The sequence below is a fragment of the Anomaloglossus baeobatrachus genome, chromosome 5, assembly GCF_048569485.1.
Source record: "Anomaloglossus baeobatrachus isolate aAnoBae1 chromosome 5, aAnoBae1.hap1, whole genome shotgun sequence".
Lineage (NCBI taxonomy): Eukaryota > Metazoa > Chordata > Amphibia > Anura > Aromobatidae > Anomaloglossus > Anomaloglossus baeobatrachus.
In genome coordinates, this window is record NC_134357.1 from 167,987,237 (window position 1) to 168,005,732 (window position 18,496).

Consider the following 18,496-nt stretch of genomic DNA (forward strand, 5'->3'; position numbering starts at 1 on the left):
GAGCTGGCACCACCCGGCCTCACTGTCCAGCTCCGCCCCCTGCACACTCATTCCCTGTCAGCAATCTGCCCAAACAGCTGACAGACAGATGAATACTATGTAATGAAGACTATATATAGCCCCCAATGTGAGTTTATTATATATAGACACATATACATACTTGCACGCACCTTGAGTTATATAATGTATGTATAATCCAACCTCATGCATTGTCTCCTCTGCTTCCCCAACACCACCCTCCCCCCTCTCTCTCACATGTGCCTGCACTCTTCTCTGCCCCCCAGCACACCCCCGCTCTCACCTGTGCACTCTCTTCCCTCCCCCAGCACTCTCACCCCTGCTCTCTGTTCTCTGCCCCTCTCACCCATGTTTTATCTTCTCTGTGCTGTGATGAGTGCAGCCTGCTTACAGCTAGGTGATGCAGAGCTCAGTGCTGTTGTTCGCTGGTGTCAGGTGACATCTCTGCTTTCTGCTCCTGGCTGCATTCATTAGTGTGAGTAGAGAAGACAGCACACGAGGGAGTGGGGACACAGTTACCCGGGCCCCATACATCACAATGAGCTGTGGCAAACTGCTCTGATGGTGTCCTAGACAGAGAGCGCAACCCTGTTTGTTCAGGACCTGGGCACATATATGGCACAGATAGCACACAGGGGGAGGGGGCTCATTGCACTGTACCTGGTTGGCTGCAGGGCGGCAACATGACGTTGACTGTGATGCCCGTCAACAAGGTCCAGCCCCTGTTGACGTATCCTCACAGGAAGCAGCAAAATCACGGCAGGAACAGTCACATGACTTATCTGAGGCGCGGGAGAGGGGCTGACGGCAGGGCAGGTAGGTAGTTGCTATATACATACCTGCCCCAATGTAGCCCAATAGTGAAATAACAAAAAATAAGTAAAATAAGCCGGATAACCCCTTTTTTAATGGACAGTTAAGTTGGCATGCCTGTCATCTGTGCAGACGTTATTGTGATGGGAGGGGGAGGAGGTGAGCTGTGACATCGACTATTGTAAATGGTGGATCCTGTGTACAGAGGTGTTGTCTATCGTAATAACAGCTGAAGTCACCTGTACAGGAGTGGGGGCCTAATATTTTTATTCTTGATTATAATTTTATTGATAAGTAGCGTCAACTTTGCTTTAAGGCTATGTGCGCACTTACTGGATTTTCTGCGGATTTGCTGCATGTTTCGCTGCAGAAAATGTTCATAACATCTCTGCAGTGAATCACCAGCAAATCCTATGGAGAAAAAAAATCCTGTGCGCACTGGGCGGAATTTGACAGCTGCATGTTTTGCTGTGGGAATCCCGCAGCAAAAACAAGTGCATGTCACTTCTTTTCCGCACATCGCTGCGGGATTTCACTCCATTGACTCCAATGTTAATCATGAAATCCCGCAGGGAATAACGCAGGCAGCAAATTCTGTGCGGTTCACTGCGTTTTCCTGCGTTATTCCCTGCGGTATTTCGCGGTTTACCTCCGGTAATGTACATTGCATGTCTGCGGTTTTGCAGGGAAGTGATGTCATTACAGGAAGAGGAAGCCGTGCAGAGAGTAAACACACACACAGATCACACACACAGACATCACAGACATAGATCACAGACACAGACACATAGAACACACATAGAAAGAAAACGGAAATATAGAAAACAAAGAACGTGGGCTCCGCTGTATATTTACCTTCCAGCCGAGGTAAGCACACAGCGGCGGCCCGGTATTCTCAGGCTGGGGAGGGAGGGGGGCAGGGTTAATGTCCCCCGCCTCATTCCCCCTCCGGCAGCCGAGAATATCAGCCGCAGCTGCCCCGGCACTGTCGCATGCATTATGCGGCACTACCGGAGTGTCCTCGGCTCTTCTTGCCACCGTGTAGCAGTGGCAGCAAGGTAATACAAGGGGTTAATGATGGTGGGGGACCACCGCCATTAACCCCAGGCTTGATCATGGCAGCGTCTGTGACAGCTGACATGATCAACCCGTAAGTAAAGTGAAAAAAACACAGACACCGAAAAATCCTTTATTTTAAATAAAACAAACAAGCCTTGTTCACCATTTTATTAACCCCTCCCGCACCAAAGCTCCGGCGTAATACACAGGTCCTGCGCTGCTTCCATCCAGCCGCGATTGTCACAGACACAGCACTGAATGAAAGCAGCAGACAGCAGAGGTAATTACTGGTCATTTCCCACGGCCGGTAATGTGAACTCACTGCCGACCGTGGGAAATGCAGCGATCTGTCCTCTATCTATCCCTCTATCTATTCTTCTGTCTATCTACTATCTCAGAATTAAATGATTTTTTTTTTTTTTTTTCAATGTGCTTTATTGCATTGAATGCAATAAAGCACATGCCAACCCGCATGCGGCAAAACCGCGGCAATACCGCGAATAATACCGCGGTAAAACCGCGGCAAACCGCATGTGGTTTTCGGGTGTGGTTTCTACCAGAGCTTGTATTCAGAAATGTCCCCACAGAGCACAAGGAGGGATGAAACTTGTGGGTTAGGTATACTCTCTAAACCCATTGATTTAGTGCAAGAAGGAGATCAGGCTGGTACGGCCAACCACATGGGCAGACAGGTTATCTACACACTCAGGATACAGAGACTTGCAGGGGTTGTACTAAGGTAAAGGGAACCAATGACCATTTGCTATATGAAGTAAATGGTCGTATACTATAAGCTTGCTCTACTAAATAATAAACTCTTTACTTTCCCCCATGCCACTCCAGTGCTGACGCTCCTTCACTGCCCCGGTGTTTACTTCCCCCATGCCTCTCCAGTGCTGACGCTCCTTCACTGCCCCGGTGTTTACTTCCCCATGCCACTCCAGTGCTGACGCTCCTTCACTGCCCCGGTGTTTACTTCCCCCATGCCTCTCCAGTGCTGACGCTCCTTCACTGCCCCGGTGTTTACTTCCCCCATGCCTCTCCAGTGCTGACGCTCCTTCACTGCCCCGGTGTTTACTTCCCCCATGCCACTCCAGTGCTGACGCTCCTTCACTGCCCCGGTGTTTGTTCACTTGGCTGCTGCAGTGACATCATGACTACGCCACGTGACTACAGCAGGCAAAAATAATGAAAGTGGAATCTTTACTAGATTAAGGATAAGGGATTGTGCACAGAACATCTCTTTTCGTTGGGTACATTCCAATATCTGCCTGAAAAAGCCCACAGATAATGCTTAAGAGGGACGACTTGTGTCTATGTTCAGGCTTTTGTGCTTCTTTTGACCTCTTGGACACAGCTGTGGGAGGATATTGACGCTATATTATAGTTTTTTTTACTTTTCCCCAGTCACTGCACACACCGCTCAGTGCATGTGGGACACCAGTGTTCCAGGAGGAGCGGGGGTCCGGGATGAGGGGTGTGCTGCAGTGATCAGCAGGCTGGGATTAGGAGTACAGTACCAGACTGATCACCGCTGCTGTCAGTCTGCACATTAGAGCCTAGTAGTGTAATCCTCACACTGTTGTGCTCTGAACATTGGCTCAGCTCTACTATGTCACTGTAGTGTATAGCCTGTGTAGGAGACTGCACTGACATAGCAGCATAGCTGTGTCTAATGTACATCATGTGATACATGGCTCTGGGGAGTATCGAATGTCCACCACCTGTCATTCATCTAATGCTGATGCGTGATATTCCCCAGAGCCGTGTATCTAATGCCCACCATCTGTGATACAACCTAAAGATGTGTATCTAATGCCCATCGCATTACACCAATGCTCACCTAGAAGTGGATAGAGTGGTGTCATAAATGACACTTCTGCTCTCATAGAAATGGATGGAGTGTTGTCGCACCTTAAATCACTGCTCCCATAGAAGTGGGGAGAGGTCACACATCACACTACTGCTCACATAGAAATGAATGGAGTGTGGTCACACATTACATACATTAGATACTGCAAATCTAATCAAGTCATGTGATAGACGTCACTGAGCCCTGTATGTAATCCCAGTGTGTCTTGCACTCCGCCTATCTAATCACAGCACGTGGTACACTCTGCATATCTAACCCAGCATATGATATAGCGAGCAGCAGCAACAACGTAAAGAATCTGTGCTGCAGCCGTCCTCTGACACTCTCCACATCTCAGTATCACTTTGCAGTCACCAACAAAATGGTTGTGCATTGTGATCCTAAACTTCATCCTCCGTTATCCTTTTGCAAACGCCCAGACACGTGAGGTCAGACACGTGAGGTCAGACACGTGAGGTCAGACACGTGAGGTCAGACACGTGAGGTCAGACACGTGAGGTGTCCCTACCTACCTTTACTGCAGTTGTAATTCAGGCTAGCTGTACACTAGGCTTTCATGGCAAATTTCAGCAGCTGCTCCCCTAGTGTTTAAAAGTGGAACATATCAAAAACTTTTTAATTAGTTTTCATATTTTACGCCATAAAAATATTTTATTAAATTAAACCATTTAATATTTTTATTTTTTTATTTTTTTTTTTTCAGGTGGTACCTTTTCCCTTTTTAAGGGTATCTCCACTCTGAAGACTCTTAAAAGGGATTGGTCTCGAGGTTTTTGCTCCCCCATCTGAGAGAAGCATAATGTAGAGACAGAGACCCTGATTCCAGTGATGTGTCACTTACTGGGCTGTTTGCTGTCATTTTGAAAAAATGTTTTCTCTGCTGCAGATCTAGCAGTTATATAGAGCTCATGAATATGCTGGACTACCTGCAGCACGCCAAGTAGTCCTCTAATGATATACTGCTGATTTAAACAGGGTTTTTATCAAAACTACACTGAGTAGCCCAGTACATTGGGTACGGAAAGTATTCAGACCCCTTTTAAACTTTTCACTCTGTTTCATTGCAGATATTTGGTAGATTCAAACACGTTCATTTTTTTTTTCTCATTAATATACACTCTGCACCCCATCTTGACAGAAAAAAACAGAAATGTAGACATTTTTGCAAATTTATTGAACAAGAAAAACTGAAATATCACTTGGTCATAAGTATTCAGACCCTTTTGCTCAGTATTGAGTAGAAGCACCTTTTTGAGCAAGTACAGCCATAAGTCTTCTTGGGAATGATGCAACAAGTCTTTCACACCTGGATTTGGGGATCCTCTGCCATTCTTCCTTGCAAAACTTCTCCAGTTCCGTCAGGTTGGATGGTGAACGTCAGTGGACTGTCATTTTCAGGTCTCTCCAGAGATGCTCAATTGGGTTTAGGTCAGGGCTCTGGCTGGGCCGGTCAAGAATGGTCAGAGTTGTTCTGAAGCCACTCCTTTGTTATTTTAGCTGTGTGCTTAGGGTCATTGTCTTGTTGGAAGGTGAACCTCGACCGAGTCTGAGGTCAAGAGCACTCTGGAAGAGGTTTTCTTCCAGGATAACTCTGTACTTGGCCGCATTCATCTTTCCTTCAATTGCAACCAGTCATCCTGTCCCTGCAGCTTAAAAACACCCCCATAGCATGATGCTGCCACCACCATGTTTCACTGTTGGGATTGTATTGGGCAGATGATGAGCAGTGCCTCGTTTTGTCCAGACATACTGCTTAGAATTATCACCAAAAAGTTCTAGCTTCGTCTCTTCAGGTGTTGTGTTTTTTTTTTTTTTGTGTTTTTTTTTAACCCTCTGAGAGCTTTCATATGTCTTTCACTGAGGAGAGGCTTCCACTGGGCCACTCTGCCATAAAGGCCTGACTGGTGGAGGGCGGCAGTGATAGTTGACTTTGTGGAACTTTCTCCCATCTCCCTACTGCATCTCTGGAGCTCAGCCACAGTGATCTTGGGGTTCTTCTTTACCTCTCTCACCAAGGCTCATCTCCCATGATTGCTCAGTTTGGTTGGGTGGCCAGGTCTAGGAAGAGTTCTGGTGGTCCCAAACTTCTCCCATTTAAAGACTATGGAGTCCAATGTGGTCTTAGGAACCTAGAGTAAAGCAGAAATTCTTCTGTAACCTTGTCCAGATCTGTGCCTTGCCACATTTCTGTCTCTGAGCTCCTTAGGTAGTTCCTTTTGACCTCATGATTCTCATTTGGTGTGACATGCACTGTGAGGTGTGATGTGTTATATAGACAGGTGTGCGCCTTTCCAAATCAAGTCCTGTCAGTTTAATTAAACACAACTGGACTCCAATGAATGAGTAGAACCATCTCAAGGACGATCAGAAGGAAATGGACAGCATGTGACCTAAATATGAGTGACTGAGCAAAGGGTCTGAATACTTATGACCATGTGATATTTCAGTTTTTCTTGTTTAATAAATTTGCAAAAATTTCTAAATTTGTTTTTTTTTCTGACCAGAGGGGGGATGGGGTGCAGTGTACATTAATGAGGAAAAAAAATGAACTTTTTTGAATTTACCAAATGGCTGCAATGAAACAAAGTGTGAAAAATGTAAAGCGGTCTGAATTCTTTCTGTACCCAATGTAAGTGACACATCGCTGGAATCAGGATCTCTGTCTCTACATTATGCTGCTCTCAGATTAGGGGGCAAAAACATGACAGATTCTGTTTAATATTTCACAATACAAGTCAATGGGAAAGCTCAAGACACCAGATGGCCATTAGGCTTTTATCAGCAACTTTTTTTTTTTTTTTTTTGTTTTCTGCATCTAAAAGAAGAAAAAAACAATTTTAACTGCCATTAGTCAAAGTGCTTGAGAAATGACAAAAAAAGAAAGCTGGTGTTTCCTGAAGTGTTGTCCTTTTTAATAACTGAGTGTTATCCTGCCTGAAAACATGTTGTGCACATTCCCTTAGACTCCCACCCGGTTACATGCTCTACTTTACCCATTCTGGGTACATTTCAGGGGTCCCTGTTTCTATCTCATCAGCCGCAGTTTTAGGCTATGTGCGCACGTCGCGTAAAAACATGCAGTTACGCTGCGCTTTGTAGCGCAGCGTAACTGCATGCGTCCTGCGTCCCCTGCACAGTCTATGGAGATTGTGCAGGGGCCATGCGCACGTGGCGTTTAAGAGCGCAGCGCTTCGGCTACTGCCGAAGCGCTGCGCAAAAAGAAGTGACATGTCACTTCTTTCCTGCGCTTTGCCGGCAGCTCCTGCTCTGTCTATGGCAGGAGCTGCAGGCAGAGCGCATGGAATCGGCGCTCACTACGGACATTTCTGCAGCGATCTAAAGCGCACATGTGCTCTTCAGATCGCTGCAGAAATTTCTGCAGGGCTTGTACGCAACGTGCGCACATAGCCTTAGGATTTTATCACTTGGTTGTCACAAGTTAAACCTTTGGATCCTTGGCAATGTCTGGGGCTTTGCTGTGCATGTTCTCTCCAGTGACTCTCCTGCGTTGTGTCCTCACCAGATGAGGCGGTACATTGCACCCTGCGGATTAGCGTTCTTTGCCGCCCTGCAAGTTAAACGTGGGATTTGGAAGAGACCTTTTGATTTTCAGACAGTTGAGTGCTCCTACAAGGACGTGTAAGTTACAGCCGGAGAGCTTCATTTCATTGTCCTCTGAGTTTTTCCGGCTTCTTGTTTTCTTGGCTTTTTTTCTTTATTAACTTGCCTGAATGGATGCCAGATTGTGTTTTGGATTATTGGGTATTTATAGAAAAGTGTAAGGCCTTGTGCCCACGGTGCTTTTTTTTCAGCACAAAAAAAGCTGCTTTTTTCTGTGCTTCTTTTCATGCTTTCATGCTTTTTTTCATGCTTCTTTTCATGCTTTCATGCTTTTTTTCTTGCTTCTTTTCATGCTTTTTTTTCTTGCTTTTTTTTCATGCTTCTTTTCATGCTTCTTTTAATGCTTTTTTTCATGTTTTCATGCTTTTTTTCCTGCTTTTTTTCCTGCTTCTTTTCATGCTTTTTTGTTACTATTGAATGCTTGTTTCAGCTCATTAAAGTTGGATGTGAAAAAAAGGTGTTCTGATATCATTTCCTTGTTCAGCCCATTTTTTTCAATCTCCATTTTGGAATAAAAGTGACAGGAAAATGATGATCTATTAGATCGTTTACCAGCACCGCTATTTACCGGCTCATGCAGGTGAATAGCGGCGCCGGGAATCAGGTGCTCGGAGATCACCGTTGCTATAGCAACCTGCTCATTAGGTTACTATGGCAACGGTGGTAGCGGTGATGTCACCGCTTACCAACCTGCAGTCTCTGCTAACTCATTGAGTGATTAGACAGCACGGGGATTTGAAGCGTTCTTCCTCCCCCGTGCTTTCTGATATAGCAGAGCTAGATCGGTGACAGAAGACCAGGATTGAGGAGGGGTGAGAGGGAGTAATAAAGATGGAGTCCCTAAGTGTGTCTGTGTATTTATTTTTAATAAAGTATTTTTTGTGTGGTGTTTCTTTTTAACCCTTTATTGGAGATTCTTAATATCCAAGTCAAACTTGGCTTCACATTAAGAATCTCGGGCTTAATACCAGCTGGTAAAACAAAGCTGGGATTAACCCCTTATTACCCAGCGTGCCACCTGGCACCATGTCCACTGAAAGAGTTGGATACAGCGCCAAAAGATGGCGCTTCTATGAAAGCACCATTTTCTGGGGCAGCTGCGGACTGCAATACACAGCGGGTGGCCCAGAAAGCTTGGGCCACTCAGCATTGCGGTTTCCAGTCCCCAGCTGTCTGGTTGTACCTGGCTGGACACAAAAATTGGGCTAAGCCCATGGAATTTTTTTTAATTTTTTGGCAAAAAAACTCAAGAAAAAAGGGCTTAACTGGATTTTTCATTGCCAGTGAAAGTAACACCAAGCAGGAGGGGTTAGCAGCCAGTAGCTGTTTAAGTTACCCTAGCAATAGAAAATGCAGCGAGAGCCTAAGCATTTTTTTTTACCCCTAACCCTTTTGGGTTATGTGTTTGTTTTTTTTGTTCTTTTTTTAATGAATTAAAAAAAAAAATCGACATTGTCTTCGCCATATTTTTGTATGCCAGCCAGGTACAGCAGGCAGGTACGGGTGGCCTCCAACCCCCAGCTGCCTATTTGTACCCAGCTGGGAACCAAAAATATAGGGAAGCCCTTTTTTTAATTATTTCATGAATTTCATAAAATAATAATAAAAAAAAACGACATGGGCTTCGCCCAATTAATGTGTCCAGCCAGGTACAACTAGGCAGCTGGGGACTGGAATCCGCAGTACAGGGTGGCCCAAGCTTTCTGCCCCCCCCCCACTGCGAATTGCAGTCCGCAGCTGCCCCAGAAAATGGCGCATTCATAGGAAGCGCCATCTTCTGGTGCTGTATCCAACTCTTCCAGCGGCCCTGGTATCGGGTGGCTCACTGGGTAATAATGGGGTTAGGGCCAGCTTTGTATTATCAGCTGGCCCTAAGCCTGAAATTCATGGTGTCACGCCAATATTAGACATAGCCGCCATGAATTTTTAGTAAAGATAAAAAAAACACAACACAGAGAAAAATATTTTTTATTAGAAATAAAACACAACACAATTAGTGACTCCATCTTTATTGAACTAAAGAACCCCCCTCCGCCGTAGTCCTGGGTCGAGGGTCCCGCGGTGTCCAATCCGGATCCAATATCATCTGATTGAAAGGCAAACTGATCAGATGATGACACATCATCTGATCGGTTTGCCTTCTGATCAGATGATATTTAATTCAGGTCTTTGAACCTGACACAGGTTCAAGGACCTTAAACAGATTACACATCAGCTGATTGTCTAAAAGTCCCATGGGCTCCAGGACCCGCTGGTAAGCAGCTGATGCTATCACCCGATCGTTTACGTCCAGGGAAGATCAGCTGATTCATCATCTGTTTATTAAAAAGCCGGCAGGCTTTTCACCGATGGACGTAATCAGCTGCTTACCGGCGGGTCCTGGAGCCCATGGGACGTGACCCAGGAGACTGCAGAGAGGTGAGTAAGGTGAAGAGTTCATCCCAGCAGCGGATCTCCAGGAAACCCCGGTGATCCTCCTACATGAACTGTATTCACCTTGTGACATCCCCGGACCTCCCTGTAGAGTGGTGTTGGTAAAACACTGCAAGAACACTGAATGTCTGGTGCACGGCACAAGGTGAACACAGTTCATGCAGGAGGATCACCGGGGGCTTTCCTGGAGATCCCCCGCTGGGATGAACTATTCACCTTGTGACGTCAGCGGGGGTCCCTGCATTGTTTACTGCCACATGTCGCTGCAGAGAAGTTCCGGATGTCACAAGGTGAATACAATTCATGCAGGGGGATTACCGAGCAATGCCCCCCGCATTCCTGGAGATCCCCGCTGGGATGAACTCTTTACATTGTGACATCAGCGGCGGTCCATGCATTGTTTACCGCGACACCTCGCTATATAAGTTCGGGGATGTCAGGAGGTGAATACAATTCATGCAGGAGGATTACTGGGGTATTTCCTGGAGATCCCCCGCTGTGATGAACTCTTTACCTTGTGACGTCAGCGGGGGTCCCTGCAGAGGTGTCGCGGTAAACAATGGGAGATAAGATAACAGCTGCAGACACTGGCTATGTGGCTTTCTTCTATGAAGGAATCTACATAGCCATAGCTTTCTTTTCTCCCTAAAAACGCCCAAACGCATAAAATATAAAGCAACGTGGGCATTACACATGCGTTTTTTCTTGCTTTTTTCCCTGACTCCAGGGAAAAAGATGCATGCGTTGTGCCACTATATGAAACGCATCCGTTGCATGCGTCACACAACGCAATGCTACGGATCCCGTCCAACGCAAGTGTGAAACTAGCCTAATCCTTTTAAGGTAGACAAGTTGTGCAAACCGATTATCTTGTGTTGGAATGGAGTCTCCCCTGCTGGTTCATGTCAGAAGGAAGGGGGTATCTGGTAAGATGGATTTCAGTGAGATCCTAGAAGTCCTGTACATTGCAAGCATCAAACAGACCAGGCCAGATTGATAGAAAAGTCACTGTATATTACCATAGCAAATGAAATTGCAATGATCACACTGGCTATTAGGCCTTATAGGGAGTCTGTTCACCAGCCAGACTTTTTTTTTCCCTATGTAATTTGAGAGCAGCATAATATAGCTAGGCAGATTGCCTGATTCGAGCGTTGTCCCTTTCTGGGCTGCTTGCTCCGCAGTTTTTCTAAAATCTTTTTCTCTGCTGTAGATCTACCAGTTCTCTGTATACTGAGACCAAGCGGCGTATAACCCCGCCCACACCACTGATTTGTGGTTGTTTTAATATTTCTCGTTTTGGCAGGTTTCTGCCTATGCACAGTGTTCAATCAGTTTTTAGGGTTTGGGCTATACAGAGCAAGAGGACTGCATGACATGAGACAAATAGTCCTGTACTGATGATCTGCTGATAAAAGACTGATTTTATTGAAACAACAACACAGTCCAGTAAGTAGCACATCACTGGAACCAGGGTTTCTGTCCCTACATAATGTTGCTTTCATATTTAAATGGCAAAAACCTGGTGACTGATTCCCTTTATACTAAAATCACACTTCTGTTCTGTACAGAAGACTTTGCAGCAATCTTAGTATCGCAGGCAAGATTACAGTGTAAGGTAACGCCTCTATATACAGACGATAACAGGGATACACCATTAACAAGCAATCATTTTCTGATAACACATTACTGTTAACCCCTTAAGGACCTGGTCATTTAATTTTAATGTCCCATATTATTTATATCTAGGGCTACAACTTTTGTATCAGACGTTCATGGCCTACCTTAGGATAGGTCATCAATGTAAAAGTAGTGGACAACCCCTTTAGATCCAAACAATAACCTTCCATATGTAACAACTTTTGACTACATCTTGGAGCCAGACTGTAATTGGTGGATATAAACAAAGCCAAGTCTGATGGGCACATGTTGACCCCACCTGCATCAGTATGATCACTGGTCCCATCATCCCAAACATCTGAATCCCATTTTCCTGGGCTTCAGAGGTAAGCCCCAATGGAGCCACTGACCATAGCCAAAAATGCTTTTTGAATCCAGCTTTACACTTTTTCCACAGTGAATTAGGGCTGGACTGGGAATACAATGCAGCCCTGCCACTCAGGATCCCGCCAACCCTAAAAGAAATGTAGCATAACGTGTGGGGGCATAATTCTTTGTGACACCAGGAGGTGAGTGCTGCTAATGATGTGATCCCGCACACACCCGTCAGGACGTGCAGTCAGCAGGGATCGTTCATTACAATAGGACCTGTACATAAGATCTGGCCATCGTGCACGTGTCCTTGTAGATATCGGTGCAGATCCCTCCAGCAGTGCGCGGCGCTTCACATCCTTTTTAGCCTTTGCTCACACATTGTAACCACAGTGTACCATTTTTCTAACCATACAGTTTTTGCCACAATTTCTGAAAATCAAGATAGTGAGTTTATGCTGCAATTTCTGAGGAAAAAAAATGCTTAATGACAGCCAAATGCAGCTTACATAAACTGACAGCGGGGTGTTCTAATTTCCTTGTCATAAACATGTGGCCCTATACTTCAATAGGATCCAATCATTATATGCGTGATAGACCATCAGAGAAGACCTGCTTAGAGCCAGTAATAGATATCACTCCTAATGCAGCACTATACAGCCTCGCTGAGAGTCTGCGGACATGGCTGCATGTTACCTACCGCTCACCTATACAAAGGCTGGAATAGGACCGCTATCCATACAAGAACAACATGATGATGATATAACAAGCATTAGAGATTGTCCGGTACCCTCACATTGATGGCCTATCCTCAGGATACGTCATCAATGTCTGATCACTGGATGTGACACCCTGCACTCCCACCGACCGGGCTGTTACTGGTGTCGGCGGTGGATGAAACTGTTCAGTATTGAGGCTGCAGAGCAGCAACATCTGCCCCCTTTGGATTCGGATAGGGGGCACATATTCAGTACCCAGCTGCAGCCATGATACAGATGATGGAGCTGTGCAGCTTCAATACTGGTCAGTTTCATCCACTGACATTGGGAACAGCTGATTGGTGGGAGTGCCGGGGGTCACCCAGTGATCAGACATTGATGACATATTCCAAGATTAAGCTATTGATGTTACGGTCCCAGACCACATCAGAGAGGTGATCAGCACGTGCATTATGTGCTGTACATTGGCTGTCTGTAGAGACCTGCTGTGTACAGTAATCTGTCCCCCTCCACTCTGGAAAATACATTGGGTACCCCCACCTTACTCCAGCAGAGATGCATGGGGCCTATAGCATGCACTCTCCAAGACTATGTGCACACGCTGAGTATTTGGTTGCTGAAATTTGTGCATCTCTTGGGACGAAAAACATGAAATTTTTTTTTTTTTTGTTTTTTTTTTTTTTCTTCATGCATTTTGGGGTAGAAAAACGATAGCAAAAAGGGTATGATTCCACTTGCGTATGACACTGCGAGACTCGCACGAATCGCCCAGCACAGCCGCACACTTTCCTGACAGGAGTGTCTCAGCTGCATAGAAATACATGCAGCCGGACCCGCTCCTCTGGCCGTGCCGGGTGATACCGATGCGAGACTCGCATGAGTCATACGCAAGTGGAATTGTACCCAAACACTGAAAGGGTTACACTGATCAGGACTAGGTGTTGCATGCAGGCCAGTCAGGCTAATACCCTGCTGATAACACGCTAATTGTATTGAAACTATAACATACAGCCTGATAAGTGACACATCCCTGGAATCAGGGTCTCATGCTTTATTCTGCTCTCAGATTAAATAGCTAAAACCTGCTGACAGATTCCCTGTAATGAATCATGGCAACATCCAACCCAAGCAGAGTGACAAAGCACACTGCTCCTGCTAGCTTGCCTTCATCCTTTACTGCATCCTGATGCCATCCCTGCCTCTGGGAAGAACCTGCACCCAGCCATCCACCTCATATAACTCAAACCTGATTCATTGCACCAGGTCACCTTTTTCAATCGACTCTTGGTCTAATACTGATGTTTTTAGACAATGTCGGAACTTTTGATGGTGGACGTAGATCATCATATGCCTTGTGACCGTTCTGCAGCAACGTAGTGCATTACAGCGTGCTGGGTATGGAGCGGTCTTGTCACCATTTTATCATTGCCTTCAACAATGAGTTTCTAATCTAAAGATGGCAATGAAGGCCAATAAGGTCCACATTTACATTAGACTAAAGTCAGCCGATACATCAACGTTCTGTGTATGGGGACCACCGCTCCCCCACCCAACAGATGTAGGGGGTGAGTAGGATCCGCCATTGTTGGAGCTCCTACAGACAATCAAGGTTTGTTCTCGAGGAGACAATATCTGACCTGAGTCACCTGGAGGTCACTGGAGAGCTCGGCTGAGTTTTCCTTTATTTGGGGAACTTGAGGGATTTTGTCGACCAAACTAGAAAAGGCCTCCTGGTTTAGAGGGAGACTTGTACTTTGGGTTTCTTATTCTGCACATATTAGGTGAGGATATGATCTTTGGTATATGAGCAGTTATTGAGCTGGATCTGCAGGTTACTTAGGGCTTATTCACACCTCAGTGTTTGCTCAGTAATATCCATCAGTGTATGTATGCCAAACCAGGAGTGGAGCTTACAGAGAAAAACTAGAATTGGAAGATTGACACCACTTCTGTGTTGTGGCATAGACATACTGATGTGTGAATAGAGCCTTAAGGCCACTTTACACACAGCGACAGCGCTAGTGATGTCTCTGGTGAAAGCACCCGCCCCCGTCTGTTTTGCGTAGCAGGCAAATTGCTGCCCGTGGCGCACAAAATCGCTAGGAACAGTCACACATACTTACCTGCCTAGCGATGTCGCTGTAAGGCTACTTTCACACATCCGGTTTGAGCCCTGCGGCTCAATCCGGCTGTGAAAACTATGCAACGGATGCGGTGAAAACACCGCATCCTTTGCATAAGTTTTTACATGCGTCCGGTCCGGTTTTTTCCGGTTGCGGCATGCTACTGAGCATGCGCAGTGGAAAATACCGCATGCGGCGACCGGATGCGGTTTTTTCCGCATCGCGCCGCATCCGGCCTCCATAGGGATGCATTGAAAAATGCGCCGCAGCGGCCGGATGCGGCGCGATGCGGTGTTTTTTGCCGGAGCAAAAAACGTTGCAGGGAACGTTCGATCCGGCCGCCGCATCGGCTACATCTGCCGCATGCGGCCAAAACCGGACCGAACGCAAGCCCCTGCGGCACAATGCGGCACTAATGTAAGTCAATGCAAAAAAACCTGCAATCGGCGTTACAAAAGCCGGTTGCGGTTTTTCTGCAGAACGCCGTATTGTGCCGCAGAGCAAAAATCCGGATGTGTGAAAGTAGCCTAATCAGCGAACCGCCTCCTTTCTAAGGGGGCGGTTCATGAGGCGTCACAGCGACGTCACTAAGCGGCCGCCCAATAGAAGCGGAGGGGCGGAGTTGAGCGGCCGTAACATCCCGCCCACCTCCTTCCTTCCTCATTGCCGGCGGCCGCAGGTATGGTGATGTTCCTCACTCCTGCGGTGTCACACATAGCGATGTGTGCTGCCGCAGGAACGACTAACAACCTGCGTCCTGCAACAGCAACGATAATTGGGAACAGAACGACGTGTCAACGATAAGGTAAGTAATTTTGATCGTTAACGGTCGTCTCGTTAGCGATGTTGTTGCGTGTAAAGCGGCCTTTAGTTGCATAGGTGGGCTCTAATTTGAAAATTTGTTTTAAGTGTAAGGGGTACTTTGCACACTACATCGCAGGTGCGATGTCGGTGGGGTCAAATTGAAAGTGACGCACATCCGGCATCGCAGGCGACTTACTGTGTAAAGCCTACATGATACAATTAACGAGCGCAAAAGCGTCGTAATCGTATCATTGGTGCAGCGTCGGCGTAATCCATAATTGCGATGGTCCGATGTTGTTCCTCGCTCCAGCAGCAGCACACATCGCTGTGTGTGAAGCCGCAGGAGCGAGGAACATTCCTACCGGCGTCACTACGGCTCCCGTAGGATATGCGGAAGGGAGAAGGTGGGCGGGATGTTTACATCCAGCTCATCTCCGCTCCTATTGGCCGCCTGCCGTGTGACGTCGCAGTGACGCCGTACGACCCGCCCCCTTAATAAGAAGGCAGGTCGCTGGCCAGAGCGACGTCCCAGGACAGGTGAGTCCATGTGAAGCTGCCGTAGCGATAATGTTCGCTACGGCAGCTATCACAAGGATATCGCTGCTGCGACAGGGGCGGGGACTATCGCGCTCGGCATCGCAGCATCGGCTTGCGATGTTGCAGCGTGCAAAGTACCCCTAATTCTATGTGCGCACACAGCGTTTTTTTGACGCTGCGTTTTTGGCCGCAAAAAATGCACAAACGCATCGGTAAAAAAAGCATGCGCTTCTGTGCGTTTTTGATCACTGCGGTTTGCTGCGTTTTTTTCCAATGCATTGCATGGGGGAAAACGCAGGAAAGAATTGACATATCGTCATCTTCTTCTTTCTTCTTCTTCTTTTTTTTTTTCTTTTTTTTTTTTTTTTTTTTATTGCTCAAACGCAGCAACAAAAAAAGTTGTGTGCGGACAGTGCACAAATGAAGAAGCAAAGTCATGCAGATTTGAGCCCAAAAACGCATCCGAAAAACACGCAAAAAATGCTCAGTGCGCACATAGCCAAAGAATACAAATTTTTACTCGACACATCTAGCACTGCCATTTTCCTGTGCTGTTCGGAGTGCTGTGCTGTATCCACACTGTATCTGCACTGACAGGGCTTCAGTATCCTCCAGATGTGGATGGTTCTGAGAAAAAAGAAAAAAAAAAACGTTTGATTGGGATTCCGATAAGATCTGTACACGTGAATGTTCTTGCCTTAACGAAACGCCACCAGACAGTACAAAACCCATCTATTTCAGACCTGCCCCCTTTATTTTCTAAGTTGATATCTTTGATTGCTAAGGCCTCATTCGGACTTTGTTTTTCACCAATAGAACAGCTACCCATTACGGCTGTGGCTAGTCCATATAATTTTTTATTTTTATTTTTGTGGGTGTTTTTTTTTTGTTTTTTTTTTATTAACTGTCAATGGAAAATTCCAGTAAAAAAGAATATGCAGGTTAAAAATTAATGATAATCTCATCCAAGACACTGATACAAATTGACCTGGTTTTCTTGTACCAAAATAAAAATTAGGATGCCAGGATGAGGCTCATGTCTCAAATCCAGAAGCTGCGTACATCGTGACCACTGTCCAAAAGATATATTTCAGGTGCATCTATCTAGAGAAATTCTAAATGAACCCTGACTTTGAGCTTAAAAGAAATTGGTAGCAAGATCTCATGGCCAGTCCGTTCCTCCATTACGGAGATATCAGTGTTTGTGAATTTGTATGCCAATGTCTATGGTAGATCCGAAGCCTCCGTCACTCCAGCTCTATGCCCAGTGCCTCCTCCTGCTGGACTGATTGCTCTTTTTTTTTTTTTTGCCTGATGTCAGACATCAGAGACAGACAGTTACGCAGAAGGAGACTGGGCGGGGATTAGAGCCGGAGTGACAGAGGCTTCAGGTTAACATCTGGCTTGTTAGCCTCATTTGCATGTCGGTTCAAAAACTGATTTCTTAGTAACTAAGCAACAGACTGGCCATGTCAAAGGTTTTGCTGTTCTTCTCTTTGAAAGAGCTACGTGTACATATATTTTGGTAGTAAAATACTGCTGAAATATTCAGTTTTATGACTTATTTGCTTAATTTCTGTATCTCCACTTGTGTTATTACTTATGCTTTAGTTGACGTGTGTGAGTGTGAATGTGTTTATAATTCTTTCTCTTAGTATTGACTCCTATGTTCTGTCTATTATTACTATGAAGCTTTTCCTCAACTGTTCTGTTCTATATGCAGCACGACAACATGGCTGGGGACGCCACTGGAAAAGATGAACCGCATGCCGGTGTGTCATATGCACCAACCGCCATTGAGGCATTCTCCACACCACACGGTTACTGTGAAGGTAAAGGATAGATAATGCAATCACCACATGGTTTTGATAGGTCCGAAATGTCTGCCTGCTGGGAGCCACATAAATGAGAATTTTGCCCCTCGTTCCGAGTGGAGATTGATCTTGGCACTCCAGCGTTGGCGTGAAAGTGGCATCTGATCGCCTGCAAGCAAGCTAATGGAGGCTGAGTGCCATCAGTATATTTTGGACATACCCTTTAATGGGAAATTATCAGCAAGCTTTTGCTACCTAATCTAAGAGCAGCATAATGTAGGCAGAGAGCCTGAGTTCAACATTGTATTACATAGATTAGTGGCTGTAGCCGTTCTGACACAGTAAAAGATTTTAGTGTGTGTGTGTGTGTGGGTGTGGCATACAGCTGCCCCTGCCCACACCAAGCTTTCAGTGTGCATTTTCATAGACAGAAGCTGCTAATCACAGAAGGGGGCGGAGTCAGACTAGAGCTCAAGTGCTGCTGAGACCCACTAATGATAAGGATAAGAGGCTTCTACTAATGTTGCAGTTAAACAAAAACAGGCTGTGAAATAAGACAAGCTGAATGTTCTGTCTTAATTCCTGCAGCATGCTGTCTTCAGATTACATTGCAGAAACCAAATTAAGTCTCACAGATGATACTGAAATTAATGAGAGAATTAAATAGGTAGACCTTTCGGGACAACACCT

The 18,496-nt window shown here is 45.9% G+C and overlaps 1 protein-coding gene across 3 annotated transcripts in view; it reads left to right on the top strand.

The window, feature by feature from the left end:
• PARG (poly(ADP-ribose) glycohydrolase) overlaps positions 1–18,496 on the top strand; it is a 303,202-nt gene that overhangs the window by 37,010 nt on the left and 247,696 nt on the right. For 2 of the 3 annotated variants that reach the window (XM_075349011.1, XM_075349012.1), the window contains one exon: positions 17,716–17,824. In XM_075349011.1, coding sequence (XP_075205126.1) covers positions 17,716–17,824 — 109 coding nt within the window. Of the gene's footprint in view, positions 1–7,286; positions 7,403–17,715; positions 17,825–18,496 lie in introns of all 3 variants that reach the window. The other variant, XM_075349013.1, reaches the window with a different exon arrangement.